The sequence below is a fragment of the Triturus cristatus genome, chromosome 2_1, assembly GCF_964204655.1.
Source record: "Triturus cristatus chromosome 2_1, aTriCri1.1, whole genome shotgun sequence".
In the NCBI taxonomy this organism is placed as follows: domain Eukaryota; kingdom Metazoa; phylum Chordata; class Amphibia; order Caudata; family Salamandridae; genus Triturus; species Triturus cristatus.
In genome coordinates, this window is record NC_140581.1 from 187742928 (window position 1) to 187763932 (window position 21005).

The following is a 21005-nucleotide window of genomic DNA, read 5'->3' on the forward strand; positions in this document are numbered from 1 at the left end:
ATTAATTATTAACATGATTAATTATATTTAGATTACTTCCCAACCTACTCTGCTAAAAACCCACAACCCGCTCCTAAAAAATGATACAATTAACATATTTACCAATTATTAATAATTATTAACCAATACCTAATTAATAACAAATTAACATAATTAACAATTTAAATTATTAAATATACAAATATCAATTAATTAACCCCTTCTGTGCCCATGACGTGCTGGACTCGTCATGGAGCACAGTCGCGCTGTGCCCATGACGAGTCCAGCACGTCATGAGGCATTCCCTGGGAGCTGGGGAAGAGCTTCCCCAGTTTCCGAGCCCCCCCCCCCCCCCATTTCAGTGTGATGACGATCGGGGCGCACGTCGCACCGACGTCATTACACTGAAAGTGAAACTGAAATGAGCCAAGAGGCTCATTTCAGTTTCTCTTTCTACGTGCTCAGGGGGCTATCTCAGCCCCCTGAGCACGTAGAAAGACAGGAGAGGTGTCGTTGGAAAGGGGAGAATCTCCCCTTTCCAATGGTACCCCTCCCCAGTGGATCCCTGCTTGGGGATCGCCACAGGAGGGCGATCCTCAAGCAGGGATCCACCCACTAGACACCAGGGAGGGGGGAGCGGCCCCTTGGGCAAGGGCCTTTGCTCCCCCCAAATAACGTTGGCACCATTGAGTCTTTTTGCCCCCCCTGGGGGGCAGATGGGGGCATTAACCCCCTAATCTGCCCCCCCGGGGGGCAAAAAGCCCACTAGACACCAGGGAATTTTTTTACAAATAATAATAGGGGTGGGGGCTGCCCAAAACGGGCAGGCCCATGCCCCCACCCCACCCCCCAATTACTACAGTCTTTCTGCCCCCCCGGGGGGCAGATGGGGCATTGGCCCCTAATCTGCCCCTTTGGTGGGGCAGAAAGCCCACTAAACACCAGGGATTTATTTTTAGATTTTTTTTTTAGGGTGGGGGCTGCCCGAAACGGGCACGCCAATGCCCGCACCCACCTGCCACCATTACAGCCTTTTTGCCCCCCCTGGGGGGCAGATGGGGCATTGGCTCCCAATCTGCCCCCCTCCCCCCCGGGGGGGCAAAAAGCCCAGTAGACACCAGGGAATTAAAAAAATAAATAAATAGGGGTGGGGGCTGCCCAAAACGGGCAAGCCCATGCCCCCACCCCCCCAATTATTACAGTCTTTCTGCCCTGTGGGGCAGATGGGGCATTGGCCCCTAATCTGCCCCTTTGGTGGGGCAGAAAGCCCACTAAACACCAGGGATTTATTTTTAGATTTTTTTTTAGGGTGGGGGCTGCCCGAAACGGGCACGCCAATGCCCGCACCCACCCGCCATGATTACAGCCTTTCTACCCCCATGGGGGGCAGATGGGGCATTCGCCCCTAATCTGCCCCTTCGGGGGGGGCGGAAAGCCCACTTGATGCCAGGGTTTTTTTCGCGCAATTTTCTTTAGGGTGATGGATTTTATTTAGGGTGGAGGATGCCCGAAACGGGCACGCCAATGCCCCCAACCCCCGCCACCATTACAGCCTTTCTGCTCCCCCCCAGAGGGGCAGAAAGCCCACTATCCACCAGGGATTTTTTTTGCGCAATTGTTTTTAGGGTGTGGGCTGCCCGAAACGGGCACGCCAATGCCCCCACCCTACCCCCCCCACAAAAATGACAGTCTTTCTGCCCCCCAGGAGACAGATGGGAGCTGTAGCCCCCTATCTGGGCCCCCCCTGGGGGGGCGCAGAAAGCCCACTAAAAACCATGGATTTTTTTGTTTTATTAGTGTAGGGGTAGGGGCTCCCCAAAATGGGCATGACAATACCCCCACCCCACCCCCAGAGAAACTACAGTCTTTCCGCCCCCCCGGGAGGGTAGTTGGCGGCAGCGGCCCCTGATCTTCCCCCTGGGGGGGGCAGAAAGCCCACTAGGCGCCAGCGAGTACGCAGGCTTTTTTTATGCGTGGGGGTGGGGGCTGCCCAAAATGGTCATACGGATGCCCCCACCCTCACAAAAAAATAGCCACAGTCTTTCTGCCCCTTTAGGGGCATATCGGGATGAAACCCCCTTCCCCGATTCCCCCCCAGGGCGGCAGAAAGCCCACTGGGCTCTGGCTTTTTTTTAGCAATGTGCATACCTGTGGATTTTGGGCCCTAGCGCAGTTGGCACGTAGGCAAACCTAGCAAACCTGTACATTTTTTAAAACTAGACACTGTGCTCTTGCGCTGGAACCCCTGGCGGCATGGCTGAGGTGGGAACCCTCTATGGCGGGTATCCGGTGGACTCCGACGTTTGAGGACCGTGTGTCACTATACGCTGATGACATTTTGCTCTACCTCACCTCGCCGCGGAAATCATTGATGGTGATGTTCGATGTTTTGACCTCCTTCGGCCGCAATTCTGGGCTTGTTATTAATTGGGCTAAGTCCTGTGTATATGTGTTGGTTGGCGACCCCCCTCTTCTCCCTCGCGGCTGTCCGATTCAAATCTCTCCGGCTGGATTTAAATATTTAGGCATTCACGTCTCCCTGAGTTCAGCGGATCGTTACTCCCTGAACCTGCTGCCGCCGCTTCAGCGGCTTCGGGCGGACGTAGTCCGGTGGCGGAGGCTTGCGTTATCGCCGCTGGGCAGGGCGGCCTTATTTCAAATGATGTCTCTGCCACGTTTTTTGTACGCCCTACAGAAGCCGCTGGACGTGGTGCCTGCACGATATTTTCCGGAGGTGGAAAGCCTGCAGCGACAGCTGGTGTAGGATGGGAGACCGCGCATCGCTCTTGCTAAGCTGTCTCTTCCATGGTACGATGGTGGCATAGCTCTTCCTGATATCAGACGGTATTACTGGGCGTCCCAGCTGGTGGCAGTGAACCATGGGACGTATGGCCCGGCTTTGAACCCCGCGTATGAGATGGATAAGCTACTGTTGCCGGGTGGGGATTTCAATCGAATGCTTTATTCCAAGAAGGGGCGCGCTAAACTCACGGGCCCCACGAACAATGCTGTACGCGCATGGCACGGCGCCACTGCTGCTACGGGCTGGAAGGGTCGCCTGACTCGGGCGACTCCGCTGTATGCCTCTGAAGAGTTGGGCGGGCTGTGGCGCACTAAGGGATTTGAGAAGTGGGACACGATTGGTATTAGCCGCGTCGGGGATCTGTGGGCGAAGGGCGCTTTTAAAACGTTCGATGTCCTTCGGGCCGAATATAGCCTGAGCGATAAGGAATTCTTTTGTTACGCGCAGATCCGCCACGCCCTGCCTTCTGCCTTTCTGAACCCGGCTGATATCCCTGAGGCCTCCCCTTTGGAAGACCGTATACTCGATGGTTACTTGCCAGACAGCACCATTTCCCTGATCTATAAAAAAATGATTAATACTCGCGCTGACCTCCTCACCCGCCTGCGAGAAGCATGGGTCGCTGATGGCCTAGAGCTGGATGATGAGGACTGGGTTGCGGCTGTAGCCTCGCCGAGAGAGGTGGCCATACCCGCTCGCCTCAGATTTGTGCAGTTAAAGATACTACACAGGGTCTATGTTACCGGTCCCCGCTTGCTTCGCTTGGGATATTCGAGTGATGGTTTATGTAGGCGTGGCTGTGGCCTGCTTGGTACTTTTCTGCATATTTTGTGGGAATGTCCAGTGGTTGTCCGGTTCTGGATTGGGGTGCATGCAGTGATGGAGGAGGTCACTGGTGTGGCCCTACTCCCGGAGGCGCGGCGCTGTGTGTTGAATGTGTGGGAACCGACTGATTGTGACGCGGCCCAGGAGCGCTGGGTGACTCTGGGTAATATGATAGCCAAAAGAGACATCACGCAGCTGTGGGGCTCGGGTAGGTCTCCTACGGTGTCGAAGTGGAGAGAAAACATGGACTGGTGCATGTTCCGGGAGAAAACCGTGTATGTTGCTAGAGGCAAACCCAAAAAATGGAATAAGATGTGGGGTCCGTGGAATTCTTACCGTGGTGATATATGCACGCCCCCCCTGGTGATCGCCTCCGATGTAGCCCTGTCCCCTTAGCTCGGATATTCCTGTTCCTTCCTGGAATCGGTACATGTGTACTTCCCTGCCCCCCCTCCCGCCTCGCCTAATACTAGCTTTTGCCTATAGTGCCGCTGAGAGGCGTCTGACTCCCCCCCCCCCCCCCCGCCCCCCATGGGATAGCAAGTCCCTGTTTATATAGTTTTCATGCCTGGTTTTAGTTTTGTATTGTTGTTTTTTTCTCATAAAATGTTAATTCAAAACCTTCTTGTTGTATGGAGTCTAGTTGTGGGCCGATTAGCCGCCCCCTCGTGCAGGTTGCTCATTTGCTCGCTGTATTGATTTTCCTTTTTGCACACTAGCGGCCGGCCTCGGAGGTTGTAGGCCCGTGACTGTACATAACTGCTGTGTCAAATAAAGGTTTTTTCAAAAAAAAAAAAAAAAAACTAGACACTGAGGGGAATCCAGGATGGGGTGACTTGACTGGCTCTCACCAGGTTCTGTTAACCAGAATCCATTGCTAACCTAAAAATGTGTCCAAAATAACAAATTTTCCTCACATTTCTGTGGTGGAAAGTTCTGGAATCTGCGTGGGTCCACAAAATTTCACCCACCCCGCGTTCCCCAAAGGCATCCGAGAAAAATGGTACCTCACTTGCGTGGGTAGGCCTAGTGCCCGCGTCAGGCAAGGGCCCAAAACCAATTGAGGAGACATCAAAATTACCTATCACAAAACAACCTGGTTTTGCAAAGGGGGTCCCAGGAGTTTTTGGCCCCGGGCTTGGCGGCTATCTAGGGAAACCTACCAAACCCACACATTTCTGAAAACTAGACACCCGGGGGATTCCAGGGAGGTATGGCTTGCGTGGATCCCCCAACGTTTCCTTACCCAGAATGCCCTGCAAACCTCAAATTTAGATGAAAAAATCACTTTTTTCACACATTTTTGTATGGGAAAGTTGTGGCATCACCGGGCTGACACAAATTTCCTACCACCCAGCGTTCCCCCGGGTCTCCCGATAAAAACGGTGCCTCACTCGTGTGGGAGGCCCAAGTAACCGCGACAGGCAAGGGCCCACAACATAGTGAGGCGACATGAAAATTGCCTATCTCAAAACGACCTGGTTTTGCAAGGGGGGTCACTTGGGTTTTTGGCCCAGTGCTCGGCGGCCACCTAGGGAAACCTACCAAACCCACACATTTCTGAAAACTTGCAGGACTGCGAGGACCAGCAGCCCTAGCTCTTGACACAGCTGGTGCCTCTTCCCGGTGACCTCCCATCATCTGCCTGCCGCCTTCAACTGCTCGCGGCCTCCGCTTCGCGGGTGCCGCTCGTAGCAGCATCATGGACATTCTTGCAGGACTGCGAGGACCAGCAGCCCTAGCTCTTGACACAGCTGGTGCCTCTTCCCGGTGACCTCCCATCATCTGCCTGCCGCCTTCAACTGCTCGCGGCCCCCGCTTCGCGGGAGCCGCTCGTAGCAGCATCGTGGACATTCTTGCGGGACTGCGAGGACCAGCAGCCCTAGCTCTTGACACAGCTGGTGCCTCTTCCCGGTGACCTCCCATCATCTGCCTGCCGCCTTCAACTGCTCGCGGCCCCCGCTTCGCGGGAGCCGCTCGTAGCAGCATCGTGGACATTCTTGCGGGACTGCGAGGACCAGCAGCCCTAGCTCTTAACCATGCCCCTTTAACGCATCGCGGGACGCGCGCGGGCGAAGCCCGGGCCAAGGGCGGGCCCGTTTGAGCCTGTTCGAGAACGGGACACCCCCTTAACATCGGCAAGTAAGGTCAGTGTACCAGTTGTAAATCCATGCCTAACCTCTAAAAAAAAACTATGTTGGGTGGTCTTACAGTAGGCACTTTGGACCAGTTCCTTGTCAGAGCTTCGTCCGTTTTGGCGCATGAAATCGAACTAACAGAAAAAAGATTATCGTTGGATATTGCGCTTAGTACACGATCTTCCCTGGGTAGATTAACCCTAGCTAGTTCCCCCTTGCCCTCTTCGGTATCGGTTACTGATGCAGTGATAGATACCAATGAAAGAGAGGAGAATTCCCCTTTACAGACGGATGGATGTCAAACTGTCTTGCAGCCACGTAAAATCCGCACTACTGTCACTGCAAATTCTAAATTGGACACTAGAGACTCTGGGTCACCGCTATCGTGTGTTAAGACTAGATCTGCCCATGGTAATAAAGCTGAGGTGTGTCACCAAGCAGTAAATAAAACACACAAAAGGAAAGGAAGTGGAGTGGAGCACAAACACAAATAAAGGGAAGGAAAGCCAAAGTTATGAAAACTAATGGTCCTTCAGCTCCAATACCTTCAACTAGCCCCATCACATGCCATCCAATTGTTGAAATAGACGTGGATCCCTCGAGCCTCACAGTGGATGTTTCGACAGATGAATTGGGATCTAACTTTTGGAGCAAGTTGGAGGACATATTTAAAAAGATTTGCCTCCCAATCTATGACAGACTTGATACCATTGAAAGTAGATTAGTTTGTCTAGAACTTGCTGTTGCATCGGGCCAATTGCGGGGTGGTGTGTGGGTAAATGGAGCAAAAAACACTAAAAAGGCTCAAGTGGAGAAAACAGAAATCGTAGTAGCCCCAGTTTCCTCTCAGGGGGGAAGGAAAAAAACGATGACAAATCTATTGGCCTTGGCCTTATATCTTTATCCATTGATAAATCTCCAGTAGAACCTATTAATCCACCCCCTTCTAGCGATAGGATAGTGGTAACAGATGATCCGAGATCTGTGACCCAGTCTCAACTGGTGAGGGATGCTACTGCCCTTGCAATGCACCCCTCACAAAATTTACCATGCATTGATCTTCCACCGGATTCTACTCCGTATGTGGTGGTTCTTGTGGGTGTTCCCCAGTTGTATCAGGATAAGGGGGAGACGTACATGGAACTTAAGAACAAATGTATCTTTTGGCTTAATATAAATCGCCCTCTGCCTCCAGACGTATCTGCGGAAATATTGTTTGTGAGAAGAGTGGATTGGGTGGGGGTGCGGAGAAAGTCAATAGATGGTGATTGTATAATTATTAATTTTAGAGATCGGAGGGCTGTTGATCACATTTGTAAATGGGCTTACGAGGTTACAAACACTGTGATTCAGTCATTACCCTTGACCTTTTTTTATCCAGTAATAGTTCCAGCACCCAGGAAATTGTTATCGAATAGAGGGGTTTGGAATAGGAGTAATGTAAGGGGTCTTTCAGATTGCAATAGATTTGAGGTATTGTCAGGATTGGAAGATTGTGATTGACGTCGATCACCACCACTAGAAAGATGTTTACGGGTCATGCAGGTGAATGATGAGAATCTATATGAAGGTATACCCCGAAATTCAGGTGTGAACCAATCAAGCTCAGAGATTATAGCTCAATTAGAACAGGAAGGTAATGTAATGGTGACTTCACCATCTCTAATTGAATTGGATGTAGGTACAGGGGTGGTTGAAAATGTTTATAGTAAATCCAATAGATCTTCATCTTTGTCACTGGTATCTTGGAATGTGGCGGGTCTCGGTTCCAAATTGAATTTGGCTGATTGGTACACTTTTGTTGACACATATGACATCTGCCTCTTCCAAGAGACCTGGTTGGTGGAACCTGCCTTTCGTGAGGGGTATTTGAATTTCTTTGTCCCTGCTGACAGAAAGGAAAGGGGACGGCCAATGGGAGGATCAGTGATTTGGGTCAAACAGGGACTGAGTTGTAATATGCGGCAACTCCCGGTTCTAAATAAAGATATATTGGCGGTGAGACTTAGTTTGTCGTCTGGTGGTAGTTTAGATATTTTTAATGTTTATGCAAGAGGGCTCCCAGGAGGTAAAAAAATAGATGGTAGTTTCAGCCTTGGATAACTTAATTGAGACCCTACCATTTAACTCATTCCCGCTTATTGCGGGGGATTTTAATGTTACATTCGAACCGTTAGGCTACGAGGACCAAAAGATAATGGAGGAGGAAGACTTCAGATGGGGTATTCCTCAACTTGAGTTGGTACCCATAAAAAAGTGGACTGAAGCGGCTATACAATTTAAGGGATTATGTATGGGAAATTATCTAAGGGCCGCCAATGGGCGCACGCACTCTGATAGGCAGGGAAGTTTTACGTATGACAACGGCTATAGGTCTAGCCAAATAGATTACTTGCTTGTCCATTTAAAATTATGGCATTGCCTTATGGACATGGCTATCATTACACGCCTAGAGAGTGATCATAACCCACTTACCTCTTCCTTTAAATTGGAAATAGGTAGAGTGGGAGTAGTTAACTATGATAGTATAGTCTCCGAAGTAGCCCTAGCAAATGACGAGAGACATCTTAAGTGGAGCCAGGTCGCTAAGTACCCCGAGACCTTGACGCTAATTAGGGAAGATGCAAAAAAAGTATTGATAGATTTGGGATCCCTTGTGAAGACTGCTGACCCCCAGTCCTGCATTGTCCAAGAGCATGAAAAACTCTTTGATCACCTGAAGTTTTATTTTTGTAAATCGGGCCTTGGAAATAGGGAAAACAGAAGGAATGTGGAAAGCTGGTATAATGTGGCTTGTAAACAAGCCAAATTGAATCTGGGTGTGGCTATAAAGAAGCGGGATCTCACATTGGTTAGAGAAGCGAGGGGGCTGTATAAGAAGGTTCAGATTGAGGCGAAGAAGTTATGGGATAGATGTAAGTGGAAGGAGTTGAAAGACGCATGTAAAGCTAAGAATCCAAAATTGTTTTGGGATATATTCAAATGGGATAGGGGGGTTGTCCTGAACGCCCACAGAATAATGTTGCGCAACACTTGTGGGTAGAGTTTTTTTAAACCACAATACGCACGTAGTGGAAGTTATGAGTGCGCTCACGCTAATCAATATACATTTTATAAAGATGTTACCTTTAGTCTGAAAGATGTGGACAGGGCTTTGGAGACTGTAACAGATGGTAGGGCCCCAGGCATGGACTGCATCCCCGCAGATGTTCTTTTAAATGATAAGCAAACATGGCAGGTGTATATATCTCAACTGGCAAATGCTATAGCCCTGGGCGGGGCTGTTCCCTCCTCTTGGAAGGGGGCAGAAATAGTGCCAGTTTATAAAAAGGGGGACATGGCTGTTCCAGGTAACTACAGGCCTATCAGCCTGATTGATTCCATTCAAAAAAATATGGGAAGGCTAGTGCTATTTAAAATGCAGGTTTGGATGGATGATAATAATATCTTGAGTTCATTACAGGCGGGATTTCGTAGGAAAACAAGTACAATTGACCAAGTTTTTCACTTTGTAACTTTGTATTGGCGCACTGTGGTCCTAGGGAAAGGGTCCCTGTATGCAGTGTTCGTGGATTTGAGGGTAGCTTTTGACCTAGTCCCACGTGACATATTATGGGAGGTTTTGAAGGATTTGGGGATGGCCTCGGAACTATTAACACTGATCGTCCGCATGCATGAGGAAACTTTTGCACGGGTTCGGTGGGGAATACAGGGGGAGGTTACTGAAGCCTTCCCCGTTGAGCGGGGAGTGCGGCAGGGGTGCGTTATGGCGCCTACCCAGTTCTCGCTATTTGTCAATGGGGTAATGGATTACCTTTCTCTGACCCCACCGATGCCCCGGTGCTGGATGGTATTCGCATCCCTGTCCTCTTGTTTGCGGACGACACCTTGGTCATCTCTAAAACTCCCTGCGGCCTTCAGAAAGCCTTTTTGCATTTTGTAGATTTTTGTCGCTTGCATGGGTTGGAAATAAACACTGTCAAAACCAAGTTCATGGCGTTTAATGAACACAGATCTTTTAGAGGCAATATAGTCATAGACAAACGTCCACTAGAACAGGTGGACGCTTTTACTTACCTAGGGGTGACTTTGCAGAGAGACATGCGTTGGAATAACCATATTAACCTGGCTGTCCTCAAGCATCAGCAACAAGCAGGTTGTCTCCTTCAAAAATTCAAAGCATCACAGACTAAACCTATCCGCCCAGCTCTACAGATCTATGGGATGAAGGTGTTAAGTTCAGCCCTATATGGAGCTGAACTATGGGGCTTTGAAAACGTATCCCACTTGACCAAGGTGGAAAATGAGTTTTTTCGCAAATTGACTGGTGTACCACAAAGCACCCCTTTAATCCCTCTACAATGGGATCTAGGTAGAAAAGTGATTAAAGATTTAGTAATTTTGCGCCCATTGTTATATTGGTGTAGAATATGGAGTACAGAAGAGTTAACGCAATACGCTCGAGGCCTTATGGATATTATTAAAAATGATCCTTTTCATAAAATAAAATGGCTGAATGAGATTAGATCCCTATTAGGGAAGATGGGAATGGTAGATCTGTGGGATAATCCTCAAAATGCAACCTTCCCATGTAAAAAACGTTTAAAAGCAAGATATTGGGAAATGGTCCACCATTCAATCATGTTGAAAAAGTTACCAACAAATCTCACGGGTTGTTTTCTTGAAATTAAGACCAGGCCCATGCTTGAAGAATATTGGGATGTTATTCAAAGGCCATATGATCGTAAACTGTATTTTCAATTTAGAGCTGGTACCCTCCCAACTAGGCAGTTTATGGTGAAATGGGAGGGGTCTTCAAGTGACAGATGCCCCTGGTGTCCGGACCAACAAGAATCTGTCAGTCACATTTTGTTTGGCTGTCCTCAATATCTTGCACCTTGCTGAATGTGGATAAAACCCATTTGTCGGCTTATGGGTACTCGGAGGTATGTTGACGCCATGAGAATTTTAAGTACAGATTCTAACCCTACAATTGCGATAGCAGTTGCGAAATTTCTCAAATGGACATGGTCAATTCGCTCTAAAAGCTGCCTTTAAACGTCTTCTTAATTTGAGTATATTGATATTTACTATTGATTTAAATGTGTTAAAAATGTTGAATATGTTATAAATTATAGTAAATTGGGAATATTTAAATATATTGTAGTTTTATATGTTGTGTCATGGAATATAATGTTAATTTTAACCATTTTACATTTTTTGGAAATTCGCTGTATTTTGAATAATTGATGTATTTTTATATGATGTATTTTGATGACTTAACCGTCGAATAAAGTTATGATGATGATGAGGATTTAGATCCTACCAGAAAAATAGGTCAAATTTAGGGAACATCGGGAAACATACATCCTCGCCCTCACCTTCCCCTATGAAGTATGAACGTTTGATACTCTTGAACATATACCTGGAGACGCTCAATAAGAACGGAAAGACATAGGTTTGAATGTACATCAGTTCCCGGACAACACTTAGCTGTATCTAAAAATAACATGACGAAGAAAAAGAAGCACTAAAAAAAGACCTAATGAGTACTGATTCATGGTTCTTCAGCCACTTCCTAAAACTAATCTCAGAGAAGACAAAGGTCCTTCTCTTCGCAGCAAACAGCAACAGTATATAATTTAATTATTTACTCAGACTCTCTTGGAAACAAGCCTCTGACTGTGAACAAAGTGGCATTTTAGGTTAAGTACTGGACGACCAACTCTCTCCTCATGGAGGGTTTAGGTATATAGCTACCTCACACCTGCTACAGAGCACCTGGATGCCCTCACGAGTGATTGCAGTATAAACGCACCAATAACAAAACAACAGAAGAATGACCAGTGGAAACTATAAACCTTGGCCGCATCTTAAGACATTCAAACCTTAGTCCAGTTCCTAGATCTGTCCAGACTGGACTACACCACTCACAGCTCTCCCCAAATCTAGCCTTCTGCTCCTAAAATATTCCTGATACCAACAGAGAGGCTAAGTGCTAATACAAAAAAGACTGATCATGTGACCTCTTCTAAAATCAATACAAATATTTCCAATAGACAATAAAGAATGCTTAGAAGTGTACGTTTCTATGTCTTACACCAACTTCTGACATACTTAGCACAGAAATTAGATACAGAATTTTATATAACAGAAATTCAAGGAGTAAAGAGGGGGTCACTGGCGAAATTAAAAATTTGAATAAACAAAAAGCTCTGTGCTAGATTCACAAAGGGCCTCCGCACTCGTGGTGGAGGTCCATCCTCATGGCAGGACCTCTGTACTGCAGTTACACAATGCGGAGGTCCCGCCATGTGTGCATGCCCCCCACCCCCATCCCGACTGCAGGGCCCCTGCCACGAGTGTAGAGGCCCTTTGTGAATCGACCCGTCAATTCGTCTCTCATGTAGTAGCAACAATCTGTAATAGCATTCCACCAACCAGTTACTTTGTCTTGAAGAAAGAAATAAAAAAAATTCCTGTCAAGTACACTCCATTCATTGATGAACAGCTCTAGAACTAGCTGACCTGGACTAAATTCAACCAGAACGACATTAGGTGAAAGGGAGGTGAAAAAACCTTCCCTCCTATGACATTTATGAAGTTAAGAAACACGCTTAAGAAGTTAGATATTCAAATGTAACAAGGATTTATGTGTTCTCTATATGAACACAGCGTTTAATATCTTTGCAACTTTATAACGCACACTGGCCTCAACTATGATTAGGCTTGCGAAGCTGTACTGCACGGACTACTTTTCGGAAACAGCTGAAGACTTGGATGTTTTGAGTTAGTATGCTCTGAGTGCCAGGAAGACCCATGTGGGTAGCTGTTGCGCTATATATGCTTTATTAATAATAATAATTAGGCATGAATGTTATTAAACTTCAAATAAATATACCTGAACTAGTTCTGTGGCTCTACCATGGCAGAACCCCATTTCATGGTCTGAAAGTGGGTTGTTTCTTATAGGAAGTTGCCAGTCTGATTCGATGTCAGTCTTTCAACCAGTTTTTCAAACAAACAATGGGACGCTGAAGTCCGGTCTATAGCTTGCTGCAGCGACAAGATCCCCGTCATTCACGAGTGGTTATGTGAAGGAGATACTGAGATCTGGGGCGCGGGTGCCTGGGTTAGGGAGTTGTTGACAATGATACTGGCATAGGTGGAGGCATATGTTGGCAGTAGAATGGTCTTGAGGTTTGTGCTAGGCACTAGTGCAACAGTGAGTGTGCAGGGATGCGAGATCCTAGTTAGAGGAGTATTGATTTCTGTGAGGTTGAGTACGTCCCACTTTCTATAGTTGTAGCAGTTACATAAGCCACTTGAAAACGAAGACGATGAAGTGGTTGCTCCAGAAGACAGGGCTGTATAGAAGGGGGCAACTTAGGTGATGAAATGATATGGAATGCATGAGAGAAAACAAAGGGTAATTAGTGTGAGGGAAGTGATTAAAGCAGCTTCGAGTAGATAGATGTGTTAGGGTTGGATTGCCAGGTTCTTAGCTTGAAGAGGTCATGCAGGGATGTGACAGCGTTAGCGGGGACCAGAGAGACAGTAGGATGGGGTTGGTTAGTGCAGAAAAAAAGGGACAAGGGTAAAGCGAGCATAAGGTGTCCAGGGTCGGAAGAATTAATGAGCAGGCAGTAAAGGAGAAGAGAGTTTGATAGGTGTTTTTGTCGAAAATGGGAGAACATGGAGCAGGAACAGTACTACCACTTGACTTTGTTCAGCAAGATAAGGAGAAGTAGGGTGTGAGCTAGGTGGTAAAATGGAGGGCTCGGGGGAGGGTGGGATGAAGGGTACTGAAGTGGCTGAGAGCAGCTGATAGATGTGATAGGTCAAAAGAGAGTTGGGGCTGTAAGAGGGGGTAGGAAAATTAGGACAGGGAGCAAGAAGGTAGTAGATGGGGATGTCTGTAATGAGAGCAGGCTAAGAGAAGGGCACAGCATTATGGGGGAAGACTGGCTATGCCGAGGTTCAGCACCAGCACATGACAAGAAGGGGGCCAGGGGGTTATAGAGAAAGCTTAGGTTCTGAGTGGAGGAGTGTAGAGGAAATCAAAAAGGGTGATTAGAGGAGAGTAGGGGGTTACATGAGAAGGCAGGAAAAGGAGGAGCTAAGAGAGAAGGGGATTGAAGAAGAAATTAAGTGAGAACAGGAAGAGAAAGTAGAATGGTTAGAAAAGAGGAGGAAAGTTGCAAGATTAAGGTAAAGCTGAATTTAAAAGGAGGGTCAGGTTAAGGATGAGATCAAAGGGGGAGAAGACTAGAAAGTAATACACAGGGTGACATGTGGGACGCCTAGAAAGTGAGACATTGTGAGAGAGTGTGGTTAAGGAGAGAGTGGGCAGAGCGATTAGGGTGAAGAGGAAGGTAACTTAGTAGGGTGCCAGTCATGAGTTGCAATGGGTGAGGTGGCAAGGAAGGTTGCGGGAGTACTAGAAGTTTCAAAGGTGCACAACGGAAAATGTAGGTGGGCAAAGGTTTAGAGCAGGCAAAGTGGTGCACACGGTTATGTGTGGAGAATGTTGAGAATGAAGCAGACAGCTTAGTACCAGAAGAAAAGTGAGGATGTACCCTAGCAGGAGGTCGGAAGGGTAAGGTTGAAGGGCAGATCAAGTGAAAGAGAACGTAGCAAGTACATGGGGCAAAAGTATAGGGTGGGAGTAACATGCTGGGGAGATATGGCACAAGGATGTTGGGCAAGTAGCTAGGGTTAGAGGGGGAGAGCAAGAAAAAATCTCTGTGGAGAATAAACGTGAGTGTTTGGACGACAAGCTGAGCTTTTGTCTAGCAAGGGGAATCTTGAAGCTGAGCAGGATTATCTACAGCACAACTTTTTATCCAACAGGATATTCTAACCCGAGGAGAAAAACTTGGTAATTCATCATCATCAAAATACTTTATTTCAGTCAAATGACCTTAAAAGTGCAAAAGCAATAATTACATACAGTACATAAAACTAGCCACCATTTCAAGTGCACATTCCCTTTGCCAATATACGTCCATTCAAGAATTTTATGACATCCTCTGAACTCGAACATAAACCCTCCAAAATCCTAAAAACTGGACTTCAGGGGTTCGCCAAGTTGGATGTGTAGTCCACGGATATCTAGGGATAACTTAATCTTGGGTCTCGCGATTGTTTGAGATAATCACAGTCTGCTTTTAGATGGTTCAAAGCAGTTTTGTACAGATGTAAAATGTCTCCTCAAGCAGTGTGAGTCTCTTTGTGTACATCGACATTAAAAAGTAGTTTCTGGTCGACTCACTTAGTTGGACAGTACTCTTCATAGCCTATGGTCAAGCGGCAGTAATTCTAAAACCTCGTTTTCTAAAACATTTCTGTGCCCCTCAGTAAATACTTTTTTGTTTCAGCCATGGCCATAAAGACAAATAATACATTCAGATACAAATATAAAACTAAATCTTCAATTTTTCCTTGGTAAAATAAGATAAAATCCTATTTGTTAAAAAACTCAGTTAGAAAATGGCGAGGTCTTCGGACCATTTGCAAAGAGTTTTCTAAGGAGCAATTATAGATTAAAAAGATCCCATTGGTCTCCTCACTCCTCTGCCAAAACGTCCTGCCCAATAGAGAGTCTTTAAACTATTAAAGCAGGTGGGCACCACACACTGGCCTGGACCTTCTCCAAAGGGCACAGCAATTTGGCTTAGGTGTGAGTTCTCAAGTCTCATGAATAACGTGCTCAAGCTAAGATCAAGTTAGTTAAATTACTCAGTTAAAAGACCGGATCTTTCAACCATTTTCAGAAAATTTCCTATAATGCAGGTATAATTTAATAGCAGAAAGTCCAATTAGTCTCCTCACTCATCTGCCCCAAACTCCTGCCCCATGGAAGGCCTTTGTGCTATTAGAACAAGCAAGCACGGACCACAACTAGCCTGGGCCTTCCCCAGAAAGCCAAACTGTTTGGCTTAGGTGTGAATACTAACGGCCCAAGAGTGACTTGCACGCGCACCACATAGAAAACAGGCATCTTGAGACAGCAAATACAATCAATAGCTTCTGCGCAATTAGAGGTCACCAGATTTCAACACAGCTGTATCAACCATCAAGATCTACATTTTCTGTTGGCTCTGCAGAAGAAAAATACATTAAGTTCTGATTCCTCAGCTTTTCCACTGACCGGGCATCCTGCAGGAACAGTGCCTGCCCGTATATTGGTAAAAGCGCACAGAGGGAGTGACCCATGCCTAAATTGTACATACAGTTTCCTGGCTAGGGCTGGCTGAACCTCATCTAGGAAAGACTCAGAGTTATAGTAATCTTTAATTCCAATGGAAGTTACTGTTAGAGAGCCTAGTGCTGAGCTCCCCTGAAGGAGAGCAAGTTCTTGCCCCCTTTAACCCCTAACAAGTTCATTCCTGGGTGTTGCAGGACATGATACTGTGGGATCGCTCCACATGCTCATTTTCCCAATGCTCTGGAGCGGGTCCTTGTTGTGTGTAAATCAGGGTAATTTCCCTGCCCCAGGGAGTCCCATTACCTCTTTTAACTCTGTTCCCGGAGTATCCCAAATGCATCGCCAAAATGTTAGTGGTCTAAGTCCTATTTCTTCTGCAATCGGTCTAACGCCCAAATCAAGTCGGATTGGAACAAGTGGGGTGCTAGGGGGAGACCAACAAACTGCCTGATAAAAGTATTTTCAATTTTAGATATACTTTTCTTTGGGCAGTGCCCCCAGAGTTCCGCCCCAACTTGGTAATTATAAGCATGTCTGTCCACCTGGAAACAACTGAGGAGCAACTCACATGAAAATGCAGTTTTCCAAATCGCAAAGTAATTTAGGGTCCTCAAAACCCCTATGTAGTTAAGCTATTATAGTAATGCCACGGAAAGACATGTCATTAGACACCAGCAATTCAGAGTCTAGAATTCTCTTCGACTTTACTCCCAGGGCAGACAAAGGTGCATCTCTCCAAGAGGGATTATGAGTCAATTATTACCAGGCAAATTAAGAGGTTACGGAGTGCACCCGAAAAGGGCATAGGTGCACTCCACTGAAAAAGCAGCCTCGCGAAACTACCAGATAATTAAAAGTCAACCTAGTGAATTTAGCTGTGGCATAGGATGAAGCAAGAGCCACAAAGACGCAGGTTCCAACCCATGATAACGAACAGTCTATGAAGCCCACCTAGAAGTAGCAAAGGAATAACCCCAAGGAAGATTCGGCTTCAAAACCTCCAAGTAGTACATAATCTATTTAACTCAAGGGTTTCCCTGTAGAAGCTGAGGATGACCAGCGACAGGTTGAATTACAGAGCAGGTCGTGGGGATCTCTCATTTTGAGGTTGTCATATGGTCTACTTGATATCGAATGGCTAGGTGCAAGGCAAACTACTGATGGACAACGTCACTGAAGCACATTCATAACAACAGGGTGTTGATAAGGGTTTGACAGGAAGGGTGCCAAATGTAGCACAGAGGTCTGGGTGGATGAGGAGGTCAGCTCCTGTCTTGCCAGTAATCTGTGGAGTACAGTCAACCACTTAGATGGCTGCATCATCAGTGCTGCCTGTATCCTGACCTTCAGTTCTGAAAATGAATGCTCGTCTTTATTTCCATGTATAGCTGGATGGTGACCGCTTTCTGGAAGTTCTTGCTCCAAAGAAGGAGGTGAGTGAACTTGTGACAGTTAACAAGATTTTCAGGACGAAGTTTGTCTCCTTGTGTAGCAGGAAGGTCTGTCCTGTCATGAGAATGTCATGAAAGACGACTCTAACTGGCAATGCATTTACAATGTGGTGCTGATGACGGAGAGTTTTCCCAGTAATGGACGCTGTTATAGGCGATATTATCTTAGCATGATATGAACTTTAGAGGTTTGATCGTATTGAAAGAACCTCTATGGTCAGGACGTCAATGAATGTTCACATGGGTGTGCTGTAGCGAGGTACGGCAGGAGTTTCTGTGTCAATGATGTGTTTCCAGATTTTGTCAATTTTCTACTTGAAGAAGTGCCTGACTGAATGTTTAATAAGGGGGTTCGGCTACGGGTTCATAGTGAATTTAAGGATTTTGAAGAGCGTTTTGCTTTGGCTGGGGTTGAGCTCTGGATGTATGTTGTGCAATAGGATGCTGTGGCTCAATGATGTGTCTTTTATAAATACAAATGCAAAGTATACTCAAGCTCTCCCTGCATCTTTCATCATGATGTCTTTTCTTGCATCAAAGCTGCTCCTGTCAGTACACAGATTCTTGGGAGACCCTTTTCTTAGTCAATTCTATGTCAAATGAGTCTTCAAATAACTTTTAAACGTTTTTCTTAAATATCTAATTAAAAATCAAACTAATACAAATATTTTATCATTCAATTGATTGTAGGACCATCTGTTGCATGGTTCTTCTAGGGAGCCAGTTGGTGGCAATTAGCCTTGGGAAACCCGATGTGGCAAAGTGTCCAGTAGACATAATATGATTCACCAATCATAGCAGCAGGCTGTAATAGATTCGAACCCCAATATTACCATGCTGAGGTCAGGCAGTAAACACCTTTGAAATACATGAAAAATGTGGCGCAAAAAGGAATAAAGCAAACCAGATCCTTCCCACCTAGTATAACTAAGAGGCCACAATGATGTTATGATGCTGCAAATACTCTCTCAGACGGGCACACTCACTTGCTACTCCAGATGCTAATCCGTACAGAAGTCCTCCTCCATCGGGCTGCTGCTGGAAGATGTGAGAGCCGGGAGGAGGGCTCTTCTCCTGCCTGATGAAGTTATACAGCAGAGTCTTCACAAGGCGACTGGTGTAAGGAAGACTGCAATGAAGAGATATAGATCACACATACAGGCCGGCAGCCACAGGGCATCTGCATTCACAGGTCTGAAACATGTTCTATCAATTGAGGTGCCCAGCCAGTGCCTCATGTTCACCATACAACGTACCCGCATCGCTTTACACACATCAGGTAAGGCGAGGCTAAAGAACAGGAATTCACTCCTTCGTAGTGATGGCAAAATATCAACACAAGAACTAAAAACAACATCTAGAAACATATTACACCGAAAGTAAGGAGTGCTTTAAATACTGATGACGTGTTCAATGTAAAGATGGTCTGATGCCATACCAGTAAGTGTATACTCAACAACCTCCAGGGAATCCTATACGGATGCCACGATTATGAGAGGAGACATGTGAAGACACAGAAGCAACATTAGACCTGAAAGAAGGGGGAGTGCACCACCCAAACCAAGATCCAAAGGCAGTACCACAAGCGATACTGCAGGGTGTCAGCAGCGCGCTGCACATTTAAAATGTGGCATGCAGAGAGAAAAGGTAACAGTGCTTACGGCAGAAGCAGTATGAGCAATGTGAGAATGGCACCGAGTCTAACTCAAAGAAATGTGCATATTTTACATCAGCCACCCATTCTTCAATACTGCACGCGCTTCATCTTTCGCCGTCTGCCTCTATTTGTGTTTCCTTCGATTTTCTTTGATGCCCACCATTTCAACTTACGGTCTTTTGCTTTCTGCTTTCCCCTTTTTGTGTATCCATGGGCTTGCCCATCCCTAGGTTTCTTGCTCCTCTCTGTTACCGCTTGCATTCTTCGTTGTACTCTCTAGTTTTTCTAGCATCCCCCCACCCACCCTGTGTTTAATCTTGCTTCTGGCTCCAGATACTGAAGTGCGCACCCTGCATCTCCCACTGTCGTTTTTGCTCACTCCTTCTCCCATCTGTTCCTCTACACTACATATTTCAAGCAGCTCATATGCAGCCATCTTTAAATATTTGTACACTTTTTTGCTTAGCTGGTACAGCGCCTTGACACAGAGCAGAATGGATTCCACAAAATAAGTGAGCTGGAGCGTGCCAAAAGCCCCGTCCATTCTACCTCTGGGGCCCCCTCTTTAGAGAGTCCCGATTGATGCTGAGCTCAGGGGAGCAATCCTCGTCTGCTAAGAGGATCTCTGCCATGTAAACACCATTCCGACATTTCTGGCTTTTCATACACAACCAAGACGCGTTCGGGAACGTGCTCTTTCATTCCTCACATTGTAGGCTTGCTCTAAAAAGACAGAGCGCACTGAAGCTGCGACAAAAGACATCGAGGCACCTTGCATCCCCGGTCTCAGCCAAGATCTCGACATCTCGGGTGCAGCGATTCATAAAATGATGTGTGAGGTTTGCAACTCACCCTACACAAAAGATGGGTGTGTAACTGTGCTCTCGCCATACAAATAAGTGTCAAAAATGAACATTAAAGTACTCCATACAAATATTGGACAAGAAATATTTATCATTGGGAATTGCACTGTTCATCCCGAGGCCGCTGTCATTTATTTGAAAGCTATACTTTTACAAACTGTTGACAGGAAGATTACAACACATGACATGTGTGATGCAGCAATCTCACTTGTATGTATCACATGTATGTGGTTGGAAGGTACACGTGATATTTATCGCCACTGGTCGAGAGCAAAGGGAGGGTCGGGAAACCCGGGTGAGGTGTGGCCGATTCCGCTAGCAGAGTCCAGTGACAAGCCCTATAAACACTCACTGGCGTCTGTTACAGCGTATGCGACAAGGGCAGCCCAACGGGGCCCTGAATTCCAAGTGCATGCCCTACTTTTGGTTCTCGTCCAAGGAATGGTAAGTATCAAATACACGGAGATATTTATTCTCTAGCTAGGTGCAGTGAGTTTTTTTAATCACTTGTATAGCTTTTATGCTAGTAAATTTTTCTTCTGCAAGTGTCTGGTACATATTTCTTTAGGCAGCCGGTGTATATTTCTTAGGATGGAGTTCTACATTTTAGTGATACAGCTTTGGGAGTACTGTAGGGAAGAGATTTTCATGTACCCAGAGATATCAAGACATGTGTATATTTTTGCTTCTCAGAGCTCCGATTCCTCCAGAGATGGTAAGTTTGCGCTTCTGGTAATTGATGGTGTCCAAACGCAATGCCCTTTAAGCTCTCCCCCACATAACCACCATACACAAACAAATATACAGCATAGCCCTGTGTACATAAGCATTCATTTGGATTATATATGTGTACCTAGATATGTGTATTCCTTTGTATATATGTGTATAATAATCATGTTTATAAATAAATAAATATGCCTTAATTCTGCTTAACAAATGAACATATTACTTTTGGTTATGTTGTTCTGTGTTTAACATGTATATAGGTCACCACATAAATAAGTAACTTTTGATCTTAACTATTCATCTACAATTGCTTCACTATTGAATTAAATAAAAAATATATTATGAAAACAAAT

General features: G+C 46.1%; 1 protein-coding gene across 2 annotated transcripts in view; it reads right to left on the reverse strand.

The window, feature by feature from the left end:
• Positions 1 to 21005, reverse strand: part of DYM (dymeclin) — a 1124226-nt gene that overhangs the window by 733431 nt on the left and 369790 nt on the right. For both annotated transcript variants that reach the window (XR_014969672.1, XM_085629609.1), the window contains exon 8: positions 18393 to 18535. Coding sequence is in view for 1 of the 2 variants with exons in the window: in XM_085629609.1 (XP_085485735.1) it covers positions 18393 to 18535 (143 nt within the window). In the remaining variant the exon portion in view is untranslated. The remainder of the gene's footprint in view (positions 1 to 18392; positions 18536 to 21005) is intronic.